General features: G+C 38.3%; 3 protein-coding genes and 1 non-coding gene across 4 annotated transcripts in view; 1 reads left to right on the top strand and 3 right to left on the bottom strand.

Moving 5' to 3' along the window:
- The window catches only part of elf1 (E74-like ETS transcription factor 1), a 39,453-nt gene extending 34,665 nt beyond the window's left edge, over positions 1-4,788 (bottom strand). The window contains exon 1 of the mRNA XM_061725694.1: positions 4,162-4,788. The gene's annotated coding sequence lies outside the window, so the exon portion shown is untranslated. The remainder of the gene's footprint in view (positions 1-4,161) is intronic.
- Positions 4,789-5,022: 234 nt separating this feature from the next.
- Positions 5,023-5,094, bottom strand: trnae-uuc (transfer RNA glutamic acid (anticodon UUC)). Its single transcript has one exon. It is a non-coding gene; the product is annotated as a tRNA-Glu (tRNA).
- Positions 5,095-6,616: 1,522 nt separating this feature from the next.
- ube2a (ubiquitin-conjugating enzyme E2A (RAD6 homolog)) lies at positions 6,617-10,962 on the top strand. Its single transcript, XM_061725692.1, has 6 exons — positions 6,617-6,807; positions 8,147-8,227; positions 8,322-8,347; positions 9,484-9,573; positions 9,671-9,759; positions 9,912-10,962. The coding sequence occupies exons 1-6, from the start codon at positions 6,764-6,766 to the stop codon at positions 10,038-10,040; spliced, it is 459 nt and encodes a 152-aa protein (XP_061581676.1). The 5' UTR covers positions 6,617-6,763; the 3' UTR covers positions 10,041-10,962.
- On the bottom strand, positions 10,945-15,723 carry nkrf (NFKB repressing factor). The gene is made up of 3 exons (XM_061725691.1): positions 15,413-15,723; positions 14,292-14,416; positions 10,945-13,841 (listed from the first exon to the last, which is right to left on the bottom strand). Exons 2-3 carry the CDS (start codon positions 14,380-14,382, stop codon positions 11,602-11,604), a joined length of 2,331 nt encoding a protein of 776 aa, XP_061581675.1. The 5' UTR covers positions 14,383-14,416; positions 15,413-15,723; the 3' UTR covers positions 10,945-11,601.
- Between the last annotated feature and the right edge of the window lie 1,852 nt (positions 15,724-17,575).

Below are 17,575 nucleotides of genomic sequence, written 5' to 3'. Positions count from 1 at the left end.
CCTATTTATTTTTCCTGTCAAATGTGCGCTGTTAAAATATTAGATGTTGGTATTATAAGAGTAAAGGTTTCAAAATAAAGTAATGTGCTGTCATGGTAGTGGGAAATTGGTGAAATTTACTCGAGTCTACAGACAGACAGACACAGATTTGTTTGTTTTGTGACGAAGCACAACTTTCAACATGAGATATCAAAAGCTGTTTTCTTTTTTTTTCTATGCAGTCATCTGCTATGAGGACAAAATGAGCACAAAGTAAGTTTCCAGAAGCAAGTCAAAAAGGTGTTAATTTGGGTTATATGAGAGGGAAAAAACCTTTGTGGGGGGGGGGGTACTCTGCATCATATAAATACATCACAGTGGCTTGTAGGCTGGGCAAACCGACCCGCCACTGGCTTGTGAGTATGTATTAACACTTCTGAAGTGACTCAACGCTTGAAGTGATTTAATGTGGCATGATTGATTGTAAATTGCTCGCAGTAGTTATTCTCAGGTTCACTGGTGATGAACGGAAACGGGCCCAAAATGGGAGTCCTATCTGGGTCCCACTTGAGCCAAGTGAACCCAACCGGAACAATATGAAGCCAACAGACAATCCCATGCGGAGCCGCGTTTTTCAGCCCATTTATTTCTCGGATGGACCTTGCATACAAATGTTGGCAGAGTCGTTTTGAAAACTATGAATAATGCAAAAACATTGTAAGAAGAAAAAAAAAAATCTATATTTTAGTCAAAAAGATTCATTATCTTAACTTCAATTTATATTTAATTACAGGCTACTTATTCCTGTACGTCACTCCTTTTATTCCTCTGTTTCTGCTTGAAATGCAAAGCAGCTGAGCGAGTCCTTGGTCGTCTATTTTGGATTTGTCCCAAATTAAAGCAGTTCTGATCTGATTATTTTAAGTGGCTTTCTGAGCTTTTTTTTTATGTAACTGCTTTATTTCGCCACATCTTCACACTGTGCCTTTAGGTGGCTAAAAACACATTTCTAGACTCACCAACATGCACCGTTAGTATACAATACAACAATACAGTATGCTATAGCCATTGCAAAAAGAACACATTTTAACCCGTAGGAATAGTAATGAGGAGCCTGGCGTTCAGGTCTGGCTTCCAGACGTCACCGGCGTGTTATATATGGAAAAGGCTCGATACAGTGTCTCTCTCAGGTCTACAACCTTTACCAAGATGTGCCGGCCATTATTGTACCTGACAAGAATGACCTAACTAATATATACATTGTTTCTATCCCTCTCAGTCAATGATGTTATATTTCTGATATCTGCAAAATATGTGGTGCCAACTGAGTTGGTTTATGTTATATTTGGGCAGGGTTTGTTTCTTTTAATTTTCCGTATGTGCATGTGTTCTTATGTAATGTATGTAGGCCACTATTTTCTCTTATTACGATGATGATTATCTTTCATTTACGTTTATCTACTTTACAACTCAGTCCCTTTGCTATGCTTTCAACATTTGAAATTTGAACATTTGAAATATGATATCATTCCCGACTCACTTAAACTAGAATGCTTGTTAACGTAACAGCGTGTCTTGTTTTTGTGTTAATGGATAACTTTTGGTCCTGCAGACTTTACAAAACTAACGTTTACTTCTATTATATCAACATAACTCCAATTCAAGCCACGGTGTCCTCTTGACTGGCTCACATCAAGGCAATGTGTGGATTTACAGAGAAAACACGATGACTCGGCCAAAGCATGTGCCTGTGACAGGCAGCATGAGAGCAGACTAGGGTTACAGGTGGAATTTCCCTCGTCTCTCCTTTCTCATTGACGTCATGTCCAGTGGCACATTTTTGCTGCTGCCTAGCAATCAAACATGTCCAACAAGGTGATATTCAGGTATGAAACGCTAAGGGTCGTTAAACAAAAGCATGCAATTAGGGAACTTTGCAAACAGCACTTCCCCTGCAACCCTCAACCGAACTCAAGCCAAGGGAGGCTTTTTTTTGTTACATGTAAAAAGAGGAAGTACATGAGTTTTATTTCTCTTTTCAAAGGTCGGATTCTGCATCTCTGCAAGTAACTTGAGGTTTCAGCCATCTCACATGATTGTTTAATCAGAGTAGTATATGAACATTGCCATCTTGTGGTTACTCCGAAGGGATCGAATGACACTAATTTACACCTAAACAAAGGGGTAATTACATGACGTAGGTGGCCTTGGAAATAGTCACGTTAGTAGTCAAGTCAATAGTCATTTTTACACTCATTTTAAGCCTACAGGGTTAGTAAGCAAGGTGTATTCATAAGTGCATGTGTGAACATTAAAGTGTCAAGTTAACAAATGTCATGATAACTCCAGATACTTATATATTTACCACATTACCACTGAGATAGGATTACCACACGCACCAGCTATCAAAGAAAAACTAAGTAGCGTTCCCTGACTCTTGCTAGGCTTCTCTGAAAGCTTTTGTGAAACTGGAGTGCTGCTTCCTAGATGGGATAAAAGCCCAGTTCTTCTTTTTGTGAACTTAAATCAATATCGAGGCCCATTAAGTCACGCGGGTACATCTTGGGCAAGAATAAGTATCTGATGTCTGAGGAGGCCAACATCACGGAGTAGAAAACAACAGCTCTCTGCCATCTACCTTGATCCTCAACGCTACTCAGCTGCTCAGACTGCTGATGATGACATGACTGTCACAGGATAAGTAGACTATCGAGAACTGCTCCAGCCTCAACACACACACACACACACACACACAAACACACAAATGGCCCACGTCAGTCAAAGCCTGTGCAATGTTAAACATACGAAAGCAGAGGCTAATGTGTTGGAAGTGGCATGGCAAAACATTCAAGAGCAAACAAGAGCACATGCTTAAGACGAACTAAATTATTCAATGCTGGAGTATATTTGGAAAGTCTTATTGTGGATAATTGTTTTCAGTGGAGTGAAGTTTCCAATTATCCAACAGCCTATGCCACTGTTCCCACCATGGGAAGACTTCAGAGGGAGGGAAGGGAGGGTCGGTGGAAGGTTGGTGGGTCCATCTGGTCCCGTCTCTAGTGGGACTGACTAACTTCTTGTAACTCTCCCCTTCCCTCTGCGTCACGGCTGCCTGCTCTGAAGTGAGCAACTGTGGCTGACCAATGAGACAGTGTTTGTCTGTCCCAGGATACAAGCATCCCAGCCCAAAAATGTAAACATCTGGCAAACATTTAGACTCCCCACAGATTAGGGTTGATGAACAGTATAAAAAAAAAAAGACAATTCCAACAAGAGTTGCAGACATGTATTTGTTGAATTGAACAAATATTGATTAATATTTGTCCTCAACAACCACTCCAACTAATCTACAACAGCAGTTATTTTCCTTTTTAGTCAATATTTTTATGCTGAGGCTTCCTAATGGTATGAGTAGCAGACTGTGCATCATCACTAGCAGCTACAGCGACATATCCTTACTGCTTATTCTGTGAAACAAACAGCCCCAAATAAATACACTGTAACTGCAGCCTGAAATCCATTAAGGGCCACATTAATTACAGCTGTAATTAATAAAAAAAAAAAAAAATCAGCTCTAATATCATTTAATTCCAGTCAGGGTCAGAAGATGTACTAATCTGGATATTTTCTGGGCAGTGAGTCATATAAGGACTCTCAATTTCCCCAATTTCCAAAAACAGTACTGGAAAGGCTGGCCTGGGAGTCAGGACTATTCTCCTTATATGAATCTTACATTGAGAAATCCTAGGTAATAAAACATAACAAGACTACTCTGGCATTGTCTTATTACTGGGTTATCCTAAATGAACGGTGCAAGTTTCAAAGTTTTCCAGCATGCTCACACTTCCAGTGCAGTCACATGTCAGCTGACTGACACAAAGAGGAGTCACTGTATATCCATGGAGAAGTGGTGTGGTCCGGTCTTTAGGAATTAACTAATATGTCTGATACATTTTTGAGTTTTTAAATTCATTCACAGGCATCTAGTACACTAATTACTGCATTATCCCACACTTTATTGTGGTCATGACCTGCCAAGAGTATTAACATTTCACATGAAATTCCCCCAATGCCTATAAATAAAAATACATACATATATCCCCAACATGAAGTAACATGAAGTACACAGCTTTACTTGTTAGTTTCAAGAAGTAAACAATCAATATAGCGTTTTAAACCTACCCTGATAGAAGTGGTCATCAGAATAGCAGACTCCCTGGTGTTGATACAGGCAAGTTCAGTGGCTTTTCTCGGAAACCCCGGCGACATTATAATACATAGTGATCCTTGGAGCGAGGTGCTAAAGCTGCATCATGGCTCGCAGTCTCCCGTCAGATTACCCTCCCGCTGCTTTCGTGTGCTTCCTGACACAAGGTCGCACTTTTCTCCGACAGAGGCTGCTGATGTGTGGGGAATTCCTCGCAGTCACATTTTCCTGGGAAATTATTGGCCCGGCAGAGAAGTTTGGTGAAAGCCTGACAGTCGCAAGTAAAGACGGGGACAGCCTTAGTGGAGTAAAAGTTTAACTTCCACATCACATTCCGAGTTTATTATCATAAAAAAGCCACCATATTTTAGACTATCTTTAATCCATGTAGGCCGAGTGTTATTTACATTTGTAATTGAACGCAGAAAAACGTCTGAATTTTGCAAACTAGTACAAGACCGATGTTTTATTATTATTATTCTAACACGTTGCATACGCCTTTACAGTCAAACGCTTCAAATACGCTTAACTTAAATGAATTTGCGGAATAAAAACGCAAGTTGTGGCGTAATGTCCCCCTGTACTACGCTACCTCAGATAAACGTTGGCACTGGGAAATATAAATGTAATGGGCATCTTCCGGGAATGTCCCAGCCCATCTGAAGAGCGCAGTGGACGGTAACTCCTCAGCGGGCGGGGTCTACACATTTCCTGGGGTGGGGTGGATTTGCGTAGGCTATGACAGATGCAATGCATATTACGTCCTGATGGCAGTGGATATTTGTTATGATATATTAAATAAATCATAATAATTTTAAAGTGGAAAAAGATACTCGTTCCCATACCGGGAGTCGAACCCGGGCCGCCTGGGTGAAAACCAGGAATCCTAACCGCTAGACCATATGGGAGCGCTGCGAACAATTGGCTGCGGGGAGGTTTTTATATACGGAACCCCAATTCCTCATTCTTCAACGGTGAATGATCAAATTTTCTGACACAGTGGAATTCCAAACTGCACAGTTCATGTATAAAGCTAGGAAGAACTTACCATCTCACCTACAGGAAATGTTTTATGACAGAGAGGGGAGATATAATTTTAGGGGTTCTCAAAATTTTAAGACTTGCAGAACACGATCAACAATGAAAAGATTTTCTATATCATGTCCAAACATTAACCAGTTTAAAAACAAATATAAAAACATGATTTTCTCGAGATACAAAGAGGGAGGGGTTTAGCGGCTTTTAGGGGCCTGCAGATAACACTATTGGGTGAATGGGTAGATTTGTTTATATTTATGTTCAGAAATTAACAGCTAATTATATGTGTATGTATGCATGTGTATATATATGTAAATATATATATGTATATATATATATATATATATATATATATATATATATATATATATATATATATATATATATATATATATATATATATATATATATATATATATATATATATATATATATATATATATATGTAGGTATGGGTGTATGCGTATGTATAGGTATTAGTGAATGGGGGTAGGATTAAATACATTTACACTTCTTCCTACTCCTTTTTTGCACATGTAAACTAAGATATCAAGTGTTAAAGGATGAAATTCTTTGTTTTGTTGTTTTGTTTTCTTAACTTCTCTTGAACTGTTGTTTTTTACATGTACAAAAATAAAAAAATAAAAAAATTAAATCAAACCCCTGCACGAACCATTGCTGTGTTGGGTTATTATGAAGTATTAAGTAGGTTAGTGTGTAATAGTGTAACGAGATGTCGTTGTTTCATAATAATAGTTTGAAATTCATTTAGTAATGTCAGGGCAACTTCCTGTTTTTACATTTGATTTTGTTTTTGGTTTAATGATTGGCAACACTTGGGACATAGGCACCATCTCGTGGTCTTGCGTTGGTACTGTACATGACCGCCACACTGCATCGTTATAACATCAGCAAGCTCTGACTGTGTAGCAAAAATGTTGATTAAACCGAAAAAGTTCTTTTTTTAAGAAATGAGGAACAGCAATATATAACTAAATACATAAGAAAAAATCGTTGCCTCTGATCTAACAAACGAAATATGGGTGCAAACATATGACGTAATTCCAGTGGAATGTTACAAGTGTCAAAACGGGGGTGTGCAAAGACATTTAAAAAAATATTCTAGGTATAGTTACAACATATTTAAACTATTTTACACAAAAAAACACTATAGCTTGCCTATTTTGATGTCTTCCATACTACATGTGTGTAATTACCTGGCTATACAGTCTCCACATGTACAGTGAGTTGACCACTTTGCCCCCGTTCTTTAAGGCTGATTTATGGTCCCGCGTTACACCAACGCAGAGCTTACGGCGTACAGTGCGCGTAGGGTCTGCGTCGCTTTAACGCGGGACCATAAATCAAGCTTCAGAGTTGGTAGCGCCGCGGACTCGGGAGGCTCCGAGTGTTTGTCCAAACTACAGCTCCGCTGAGCAGCCAGGAGTTGGAGAAATAAAACACCTACACTACACTTCTGTCCCGCCGATTCTCCTGTGTGCTTTTCTTGAGACACTTTAGACACTTTGCCTTAACGGGATGTCAACTCCAGCAAGACGGCGTTTAATGAGAGACTTTAAACGGTAAGCGGAAGGAAAGCCGACAGAAAAGTGGCTATGCTAACGCTAGCAGCCCGGGCTAGTGCTAGCGTTAGCCGGGGTGTTATTCCAACTAACACAACACTGGAAAACACGACAACCGTCTCTAAACATGGACTAAATACAGCTGGATTTCTGTTTGTATAGAGTAAACCTCCTGTTGGTGTTTGGTTTAGCGTAAACAGGGTAAAGAGTGGAGAGTTGTGGGCAGTAATGTTACTGATAGGTTGTTGTGTAATCTGTGTAACTTGGGAAAACTCTTCTCATTAGAGTTGCACCAATGTTATTTATGGAGTAAATCACAGCCCACAATCCAGCCTGGTGAGACTGCTGGTGTACTAATGTACTAAGAAATATTCAACCATGTGTATGTATGTATAGGTATGTGTGTGAGTATAATTACAGTATATAATAGTAATAATAATACTGTTATTTAGCTGTGTGAGTACAGTGTGTGAGTATTTATAAATACAGGTTAAATGATTAGTGAATGGGGGTAGGATTAAATAAGTTTACACTTCTTCCTACTACTTTTTTGCACATGTAAATTAAGATATCAAGTGCTAAAGGATGAAATTCTTTGTTTTGTTTTCTTAAACTTCTCTTGAAGTGTTGTTTTTTACATGTACAAAAATAAAATAAATCAAATCAAAAACAAAAAAACTAACTCTAGTACACCTGTTGGGTAACAGAGGTGTAATCAGTGGCCAGACGAAACTGAGCGAAACCAAAGGTTTCGATCAAGTATCCTCTGAGATGGAGAAAGCTCCTGTGATCGTGATAGATCATCACTTAAGGCTGAGGATCAGCGTCCATCTGTCCATCTGTCCATCTGTCCAGCTCAGCAGCTCCAGACATGTTGCTCCACATGCAGAGCTGATGGTCACAGTCCAAAACTTATCTTGTTTGCTCACATCTACCTTTACACCTTTTCTTAGTAATGCAATTAAAAGGTTGTGTTCTTAAATGACACAGCAGATAATGTCATTGTTTAGTTTCTCTCCATTTTAACAGTCTTTTATATTGTAGTAATGCAATATTACGTTACAAAATCAGTAAGTCCTAATTGATAATGGTATTTTAAGGATTGTTGTTCATAAGCTGCCTAGATGTAATGCCAATTGCCATTATCCTTACCTGGGATATACATTTACCAGGGCTTTGTCATATTCTGAATATCCATGCTGTCAGTTGATTTATTAAAAGTTAAAGTTTCCAGTTTTATGGAATCCTTAGAGTTGCATATTGAAATATGTAATAGAAATTAATTTGACTTGTGTGGATCAGTTTCCAATGTCATTGCTTTTTTTGTGACACCTTTCAGGCTGCAGGAGGATCCTCCAGCTGGAGTTAGTGGGGCGCCTTCAGAAAACAATATCATGGTATGGAATGCAGTCATTTTTGGGTAAGTTTATGCATTTAAAAACATACAGGTATTTTAAAAAGGATTTTCAAGTTATTAAGATGCTGTTTTTGTTTGTTTGTTTTCCCTCTTTTAGACCAGAAGGAACACCTTTTGAAGATGGTAAGTCCTCTGAATAGTTTCTTATCAAATTATTCTATTTTTCTATTACCTCAGTAAAATGTATTGAGCAATAGTTAAATGGCGACTCTGGGAATTATGGGGAATTTGATTCTCTCCGTTGTTATATGGTTATGAGTAGACTTTGAGAAGGTGTATTAAAAGTGTGTAAAGTTACTGCACTAGACTTGAAGCTGTCCAAATGGGTGGTAAGATATTTTAATTTATTTAATTGGCACCTTGAGCGGCTTTTCACCAAAAGACAATAGGCAATAGTTTTTACGTTTTTTCACAAAAGGGTTTTTTTTTTTTCAAATCAAAAACCTAGTTTCAGGACAAAACCACAACACACAATGTTTTAGGAGAAATATAGTTGTAATAAGGAAATATGGAAAGGAAAACATATTTTTCTAACTCCTCCTTATTCGTTTGTTTATTGTTTGTTTGCTCATCAAAAGTTTTTTGTTGGCAAGATTAAAAAGTTTGAGGAGTGCACTGTTTTCAAATCCAAAAGTTTTTCTGGCCAGTTCCAACTGAACCCATATCTCTACAACATGCATGTCTGTGATATTATAATTACAGATATTTAAGAACACTACTGTACTCCTGGCAGTAAAATGAGAAGTTCTGTCAAAGTATACCTGTTTACTTTCACTCTTCTCTTTTATTTAAAAAATCCACTTGAATACTGTAAATGTTGGCACTGAAAAACTGGATGTTGTCTAGCCATGACATCTGTCAGGACCGGCTACCAGACTTCAAATTCTTCTTCAAATTTCAAGCTTGGGCCTCATGCTGCAAATTCATCTCTGCAGCTCACAAAACTTTTTGATTTACAAATGGAGCATACAAAACATGCAGATTAGCAAGGAAAAACATTTTTTACATCTTAATTACAATTTTATTTTACTTGCATTATTTGTTTTTATTTCGTATAACTGCAGGTTTTCTGGTTGAAAAACTTGTTTGATGGCATATTAAGAAGCAATAACTGTACTGTTTCACAAGTCAGTTTCTTGTCAAGAAATTGGCTTTGTTATATATATATTTTTTCTGGTTTCAAAGCTGCATTACTTAAATGCATTTGATCTATGTCCCACATTTCAATTCTATACAATGACATTTCTTTCAACTTTCAGGAACCTTCAAACTTACCATTGAATTTACAGAGGAATATCCAAATAAACCTCCAACAGTGCGATTTGTTTCCAAAATGTTTCATCCAAATGGTATGCAGTAATGTTTTACTATTATTCAAAAGTAACTTTTTTTATAACAGGTAATGTTATCATTATTCTCTAATCCTTGTTTCAAATGTTCTTGCAGTGTATGCAGATGGAAGCATTTGCTTAGATATACTTCAGAATCGTTGGAGTCCAACCTATGATGTCTCTTCAATCTTAACTTCAATACAGGTATTACAATGCTCCTTTTATATAGATTAGATTCAGTATTGGTGTCAATTCATTTTTGTAAACAAGTAGTTTTTGCAACAGGGTCATTAGCCTGAAGTGACCGTGTTGTCATGAAACCTAACCCAGCGATGCTCTCTGCTGTGTATTTAAAGTCTTTACTGGATGAGCCAAACCCAAACAGTCCAGCCAACAGTCAAGCAGCCCAGCTCTACCAGGAAAACAAACGGGAGTATGAGAAGAGGGTTTCTGCTATAGTTGAACAGAGTTGGCGTGACTGTTGACCTTTGTCGTTGTTGGAGTATGAACAGTGTCCATCCTGGAATCAAGAAAGCAGATGATCTCACACAGATATGACACGTTAAAATCATCCAGTATATTTGTCCCTCTCTTACTGTTGCTAAGTTTGTATGCTGTTGTGTTGTGGCATTCACTCTTGCCGAATGCTGTTTTAGGGCAAAAGCAAATGTTTATTTAAAGTTAATGTACCTTGTTATATTCGGGTTACTTGCTAAATGCCCCAACTGTTTTGAAAATGATAACCACTGTCACAGTGGTCACTTCTCCACCTGTTAATTCATACATGAACTAAACTGGTTGAAGGATATGGTGACAGTTAAGTAGGGCTCGCTGTGTAGATACTGCCAATTTATATTTTGCAGGAAACAAAAACTGTTAATGTTTTCTTTTTCAGTATAATCAACCAGTTTGGGTTTTTTTTCTTGCTTTTTGCATACTGAAAGCCTTTTGGAGGGACAGAATATAACATGTTGTGGACATAAATCCCTCTCACAATTCAGCAGATGCCTTTTGGAGTTCATTTTTCCCACAGCTTTTCTTGTACAGCCATGTTTGATTTTAGAATCTTGTAGAACTTGATATACACACCTCCTTGTTGAACACAGAAAAGGAAGACATTTATTAACCTTCCTGGGCACCTGACTTCAGTTTCATAATGCCAACATTTGCCCCATTTAGATATGCAACACGTGGGCACATCTGTTACCTTATTTATAGGGCCCTGTAAGCCTTAATGGGCTCAAGACGGATAATATTTCTATGCTATTTTACAATCTTAAAATTCAGTGGGGAAAAATGTCACTGTTTCAGCATGATTGTGTCTATTTTCAGATTATGAAACTTTGCACTGGTAACCCATGTAACGAAATGTACATTCTCTTGTAAATAAAAAAAAAATATACGTCACTCTTCTGTTGCTTCTTTAATTTGTAAGACAAAAATATCTGAATTAAGTTCAGCTTGTTAGTTTTATTTATTACAGCTGTGAAAACAAGCAGACAGGTTGACTGTAATGACAAACACATCCCACATTTGACAAAGGTTTACGATTATAGATTTTGATCAGTGAAGCACCTTACAGAATCTCCAAATGTTGGAAATGGAAAAATAACACTGCAAGTATTGTTGGATATAAGGTCATTGCAACAGTGAGACTGATGTGAACTGCAAGCTACAGTTAGATGTTAATGCCACTTTACACTCATCGTAAATCAAATAGAGGCTGCATTTTCTGCCGAGTTCATTCAATATTTAAACAAGATGACAAGTTGTATGAAAACATTTTTTTTATTTTTATGGAAAAGTAACTGAAGCGTAATTAGGAAATGATTCTAAAGAATCACCTAATTGAGAAAGGCTAAAACTGAAGTACTCATGGTGAAGGAATGCAAAAAAGAAAAAAAACAAAAACAATTATACCTGATAACCTCATGTTCGTGTGTTGTCACATTGCTACACACAAATATAACCAGCAGGTACAATAGTGAGACCATTTTGAAATCCATGTTCAGGAAAGTTTATAATTTTCTTTTTTTTCCATGCAGTTTAGTGAGAGGCCTGAGGTTTGACAAGCTCATATCGTCCCACCTGTCCTTCCTGTAAAAGCTGACCAATGAGCTGGTCTTTGTGTACTTTCCGACTTACAACAAGGAACCGTTGCCACCCCTGTCCATATGACTTGCTTCGTAGGCCGTACTTCTGAGATATCTGGTGGATCTGCTTGCGTTCGTCATTGGTGAGCTCGGTGGAGAACCGCAGGTCATCCTGGCGGTCTGAACCGGCATAGTTTCGAATGATCTCTTCAATGTCGCGCTTGCCAAGTTGATTCCCGCTCCTTTCCGTGGCCATGCCAAAGCCCTCTCTGGAGAACTGCTCCTTCACTTTGATTGGTTCTGCGATGCCGTCTCCATCTCTTCCAAGTCCACCTCCTTTCCAGCCCATCTTCCGGAGCAGCTGATTTCCAATGTTGTCCTCCTTAATCTCCTGCCTTGTGGCTTCCTCATTTGAGCGAGCCAGGATCTGAGAGCGGGATATAGCATCGCTGTTTCCCTCCTTCCTCAGGTTAGATTTGACCACTGCCTGCGTTTGTTTCAGGGTAGCTAAAGCCTCCTTTGCCGCAATGTGCTTAACTGTTTTCTTCGGCCCGAGTCCTGCTGCAACAAACTGTCCTTCCAAGTAAACTTCACACCTCCAACGATGATCAGGAAGAACTGAGTACTTGTAATCGGCAGTCACTTTATTGAACTGAGCTGTATCATTAATGATACAGATTGCATTGTCAGAGTTCTCTAAGATTACCAGCTCAGTTAACAGCTTCCTTTTGCTACCTGGCTGCCCAACATTTCTACCAGAATCTGATAGGTGATTTCCTCTGAAGTACTGTTGATGCTGACGTTGATGTTGCTGCTGCTCCTGCTCCCTTTGTGCTTGGTTCATGCGAAGTTTTGTCACCGCCCTTTCTGCTGCTGCATGCTTTGCGCTCTTTTTACTCCCCATCGATTGTGCTATCAGTTCATTCTGCACGAAAACACTGCACAACCATGCATTGTTGTTGGGTAGCAAGTCAAATTTATATTCTATCCTCATGCGATTGAAGGCTGCAGAATTGTTCAGGATGCAGATGGCATCGTGAGCATTGTCCATAACCACAAACTCTGTCCAGTGTTTTTGTTTGTCAGTCTCATACTGGCCCTTGGAGCTAGGTGCCGGTTTATCTTCTGGGTTGCGGAGTGCAGGTAGAAATGCTGGCGTCGGGCTGTGCATCTGGCACACAACCATGTCATTGACGACTGAGTGTCTGTATTTGCGCTGCACGACGCGGATCTCGACTGTTTTCATGAAAAGTTTCACAGCCTGTTCTGAAGCCCGGTCCCTTGCTCCATTTTTACTGCCAGAGTATCCAGTAGCGAGATACACACCCTGACATCTCAGTTCACAGGCGTATCCATCTGCTGGTACTTTCCTGTTCTTTGGTAGGTCAGCCTGAGGAATATCTTTCAGGTTGACATAGATGTACTCAGGGTTGGTTTTGCAGGCTTGGATGCTGCGGCTCAATATAAAATTATAGTTTGGCATGTCACTTCCAGTCATTAACACAGGGTCCTTAAAGGCAAAACTCAAAGCATTAGAAACACTGTAAATTAACCTTTGCTTTTCATCTAACGCTGACTGAGAGATTGGAACGGGCTGAAAAGATCCTGATTGGGACACACTGGGAATGCTCCTGGATGGGCTGTTGTAGACTCTGCTGAACGGCCTGCTTGATGATGCCCTGTCTTGATGACTGTACCCAAAACCCTGACGTCCTGAATCCCAGCCTCCTAATCTGCTTCCTCCTCCATAGCCATTGTATCTCTGGGGCTGAGAATAAGAGTCTAAACTACCTGAGGAAGTGTGGGATTCATACTTGGCTCCATAGTCCTGCTGCAACTTTGCCATGAAGTGTGAAGATGGCTCATGGCCTCCATAACCTAACTCGCTAGAGCTACCTGAGGGAATCGCTCTCTCTCTGTGACAAACCCAAGAGTCGGATACGTGCGATGGCACTCGGTCAAAGGCGGGCCTCAGGGAGGAAAAGCCCTGCATTCTGCTGGTGCTGCCACATGAAGAGTATTGAGAGTCCCATTGACTCGCACCGTACGACTCATTCCTCCTTCGCTCTTTATCATTCTCCTTCTCATCAGTGCCAGCTCCCGCACCGCTTCCACCGCTGATAAACTGAACAGGCTCAAAACGAGGTCTGGTACCAAACTTTGTCACTGGCATTTTCGTCATGGGCTCGTCTCCTGCAATAACAAGACCTTGTGTCAGAGAACAGATGATTCTGGTAAACCGTCAGACATTTAGTTGACTGTATCATGAGAAAAAAAAATGTCTTATTGAAAATTCACATTAATGAAGAAGCTGAAACTATGTCAGTATACTTCTCCCCCTTTTTTTTTTTTAATTGTTGAAAAGTCTGCAAACACTACAGACCCCAAATGTTTACATGTTTACATGTCAAAGCTTATTTATAGAAATTCTCGGTATTAATGAATGGGCTGCTATATTTTAACAGGGAAGAAAGCCAGAAATGCTGCAACCTGAAACTCGAATAACTCCCGCTCTGCTTGTGAGTGTAGTATGATATAAATATCAGGCAGTCTGCTCTAGGTTTGCTTTGCGTAAGTGATAAAAACAACACAAAAGTTGTTGAGTAGAGGAAACCAAAAGGATAAACAAGCATGATCCCTTACTGCCATCAGAAGAAAAAGGTCTCTTTTTTGCTTCAGAACTGGGACACCAGTCAAAGGAGGGCATTTCGCCAGTGTAGGTCCCTTCTGCCATCCCCAGCGCCGGGCCAGTCACATCCAGGCCATACCTGTGATTGATCAGAGACAGGAGGTTAGCGTTGAACAGAGGTGTCAAGTAACCAAGTACAAATACTTTGTTACCTTACTTAAGTAGAAATTTTGGTTATCTATACTTCACTGGAGTAATTATTTTTCAGACAACTTTTTACTTTTACTCCTTACATTTTCACGCAATTATCTGTACTTTTTACTCCTTTCATTTTAAAAACAGCCTTGTTACTCTATTTCATTTCGGCCGTTAAAAAAAAACTATCCAGTTAAATTGCTCCATCCGGATAGAGTGAATTTGGTTGTGGTTGTTTCAGATGTTCTTGTCCAGTTTTGTTCTTACATCCGTTCCCTCAGATTCCTGCAACTAAACTTGGATGTACATTCCAATAAAGGTTAGGATAAATAATAACATGCCTCTGAAGTTTGACTTTTTGCACCATTACAATACTTATAGGCAACTATGTCATCATATCTCCTGTTCTCTGAAACACATGTTAGTGCTCAATAGTACACATATATGGTTCTTTAATATATTTGCATTATACTAAGATACATTCATTTTCAATGGCTTTTGTCCTTAATGGCTTTTTTCCCCTTACATTACTTTTACACTTTAAGTAGTTTTGAAACCAGTACTTTCATACTTGAGTAAAAAACTTGAGTTGATACTTCAACTTCTACAAGAGTATTTTTAAACTCTAGTATCTATACTTCTACCTGAGTAATGAATACTTGTGACACCTCTGGTGTTGAAACCTCAGAGCATGTAAGGAGTTAAAGCTCCATGCTGCTCCGCCACCACCCGCCAGCAGCGGGCAGAGGAGGAAACACACATCATATGAATGGACTAAAACAATAATCATAACACTGCTGCACATAATCACAGGGATGTGACGTTTAAGATGCAGAAAGTGCGTGTTTGACTGAGTGACGCAGGAGGGCCCAAGTCTAGCAGGTTTAACACACTAGGCGTTACAGTTACCAAACTACAGCTCTATCTGCCGCGGTGTTACCTCGAGGTGTAGCCTCTGGTCCCACTGGTGTCTCCGTCATTCAACCGGGCAGAGCTGGGGCAGGATCTTTACTGTTATTGTGTTATTGGCTGTTGTTGTGGCGCCGCCGCTAGCTGCACCTGCAGCCGCAGCTAACGCAGCTCCGCAGAGTTTACACAGATATAACCGCTCCGGACGAATGTGAGAGGAATCCAACACCCGAGACCGTCTTCTGTACGGAGGCTTGTTGAGGAGAGGAGACCAAAGCGCTGCACAGAAGCCAGTAGACAACAGTGAGCTAGCAGGACGCGTCCATTTTCTGCTCCGGTAAAATCATGGCGCCGGGCTGCGCATGTCCCAGCATGCTTTGCGCGGACCAGGCTGCTGTCACCATAGACATTTATATATATATATATATATTTATATATATAATTATATTTATTTATATATATTTATTTATATAAATACATATATATATATATATCTATATTTGTTTATATAAATATTTTTTTATATATATATAAATACACATATATATATGTATTTATATAAATAAATATATATAAATTATATATATATATAATTTATTTATTTATATGTTTTTATATATATATTTATTTATATAAATACATATATATATACATATATATATGTATTTATATAAATACATATATATAAATTATATATATATATATATATATATATATATATATATATATATATATATATATATTTATTTATATTTATTTATATATTTTTTATATATTTATTTATATACATATATATACATATTTATATATATATATAAATATAAATCTTTTTATATATATATAATTTATATATGTTTTTTTATATATATATATATATATATAATATGATAGTCAATGAAGATGCATCGTGATTTTATTCAACACTCAAGCTTTTGTAGTGACAATTTTCTCTGTAAAAATGTTTTTTGAAGTAACTTGTTTCTAAGGATTTTCTGTTCTCATGTTATTTTGTAGAATAGTACTTTTGTAAGATGCAGATGATAAACATTACTGATGTTGCCTTAATATTATGGATTCAAATCTTTTCCATGTGAAATATAATGACTTGATTTAACTCAATTGACCAAAATCAGATTTTATCCATCTGCAAAGAATGACACTGTCATACTATGAAGTGATAACGCTGCATAATGCAACTGTGCAGACACTTTCACAGTAACAAGGATGACATCATCTGTTAATAAGTAATGTTATAAATGCTGCTCTGTTTGCAGTCTGTGTCCTCCAGTTTGAAAGCAGAGTTGAGTTATTGGAGAGTAAAATATATTCATGCAGGTATAACTTAGCGTAACACATTGTTTAATTCTGGACAGTCATCTTTGTCTTCATCAAGGCTCTGTTGTCATCCATCTCCTGTAAAAGTGATCGCACAGTCTCCTTGACAACAGAGAGCAGAAATGGTTAAAACATCAGCCTTCTTGCCCTGTTTTACTCCTGCTCTACTTTCTTGACATCTCCTCTTCAAACCATCTGGGGTCTTGTTCTGGACACTTCATGGATTTTGGAAAGCGTCTCCTCTCCCATGTTTAAACAACTTTACTGTTGTAATGGTTGTTGTTTGTAACAGATTAGCATAGAAAATGTTTCAAAATTACTGTTTTAATGGAATAAAAGGCTCGGGGAGTTTCAAGACGTCACAAATAAAGACAGAACATGTCCAGAGCGGCTGGAGCAGGCTCACATATGTCTTGTGCCACTGAAGACTTATTAAATTCAACCTTTTTTACACAACCTTTAAGTTTATTTAGGCTTTTTTCAGTGCAGTCAATTGTGACATCCTTTTGTGTGTAATGGTGATCATATGCCCCTTTTCCATCGTGGAATGGAACATGTGTGGACTATTTCCATGATATGGAATAAATAAAAATGAAATGAAATGAAATGAAATATATCAAAAGCATAAATTAAATAAATACTGCGCAACAAACTGTTGAGTTGCCCTAATGGAAAGATTTCACTGTCCATACAATCTAAAACACTGATGCCACAGAAAAGAAAGATGAAAATGAGATGTTTGAGACAACAATACTTCAAAAGAAAGACAAATACTTCAAACATTTTGGTCATTTTTTAATGTTTTATTCAAAATGTACATCAATGGAATCAAACTAAAGTAAGACACTGAATAATTTGT

The sequence above is a fragment of the Cololabis saira genome, chromosome 7 (genome assembly GCF_033807715.1).
Source record: "Cololabis saira isolate AMF1-May2022 chromosome 7, fColSai1.1, whole genome shotgun sequence".
In the NCBI taxonomy this organism is placed as follows: Eukaryota; Metazoa; Chordata; class Actinopteri; order Beloniformes; family Belonidae; genus Cololabis; species Cololabis saira.
The sequence above is the reverse complement of the archived record's forward strand: the minus strand, read 5'-3'. Positions and strand labels throughout refer to the sequence as shown.

Bases quoted from the DNA above. Each gene is read 5' to 3' on its own strand.
- ube2a (XM_061725692.1), top strand. From the start codon at position 6,764: ATGTCAACTCCAGCAAGACGGCGTTTAATGAGAGACTTTAAACG. The intron at 8,228-8,321 runs GTAAGTTTATGC...TCCCTCTTTTAG, and splicing joins TGGAATGCAGTCATTTTTGG to ACCAGAAGGAACACCTTTTG. The intron at 8,348-9,483 runs GTAAGTCCTCTG...TTCAACTTTCAG, and splicing joins AGGAACACCTTTTGAAGATG to GAACCTTCAAACTTACCATT.
- nkrf (XM_061725691.1), bottom strand. From the start codon at position 14,382: ATGGCAGAAGGGACCTACACTGGCGAAATGCCCTCCTTTGACTGGTGT. The intron at 13,842-14,291 runs GTAAGGGATCAT...TTGTTATTGCAG, and splicing joins ACCTTTTTCTTCTGATGGCA to GAGACGAGCCCATGACGAAA.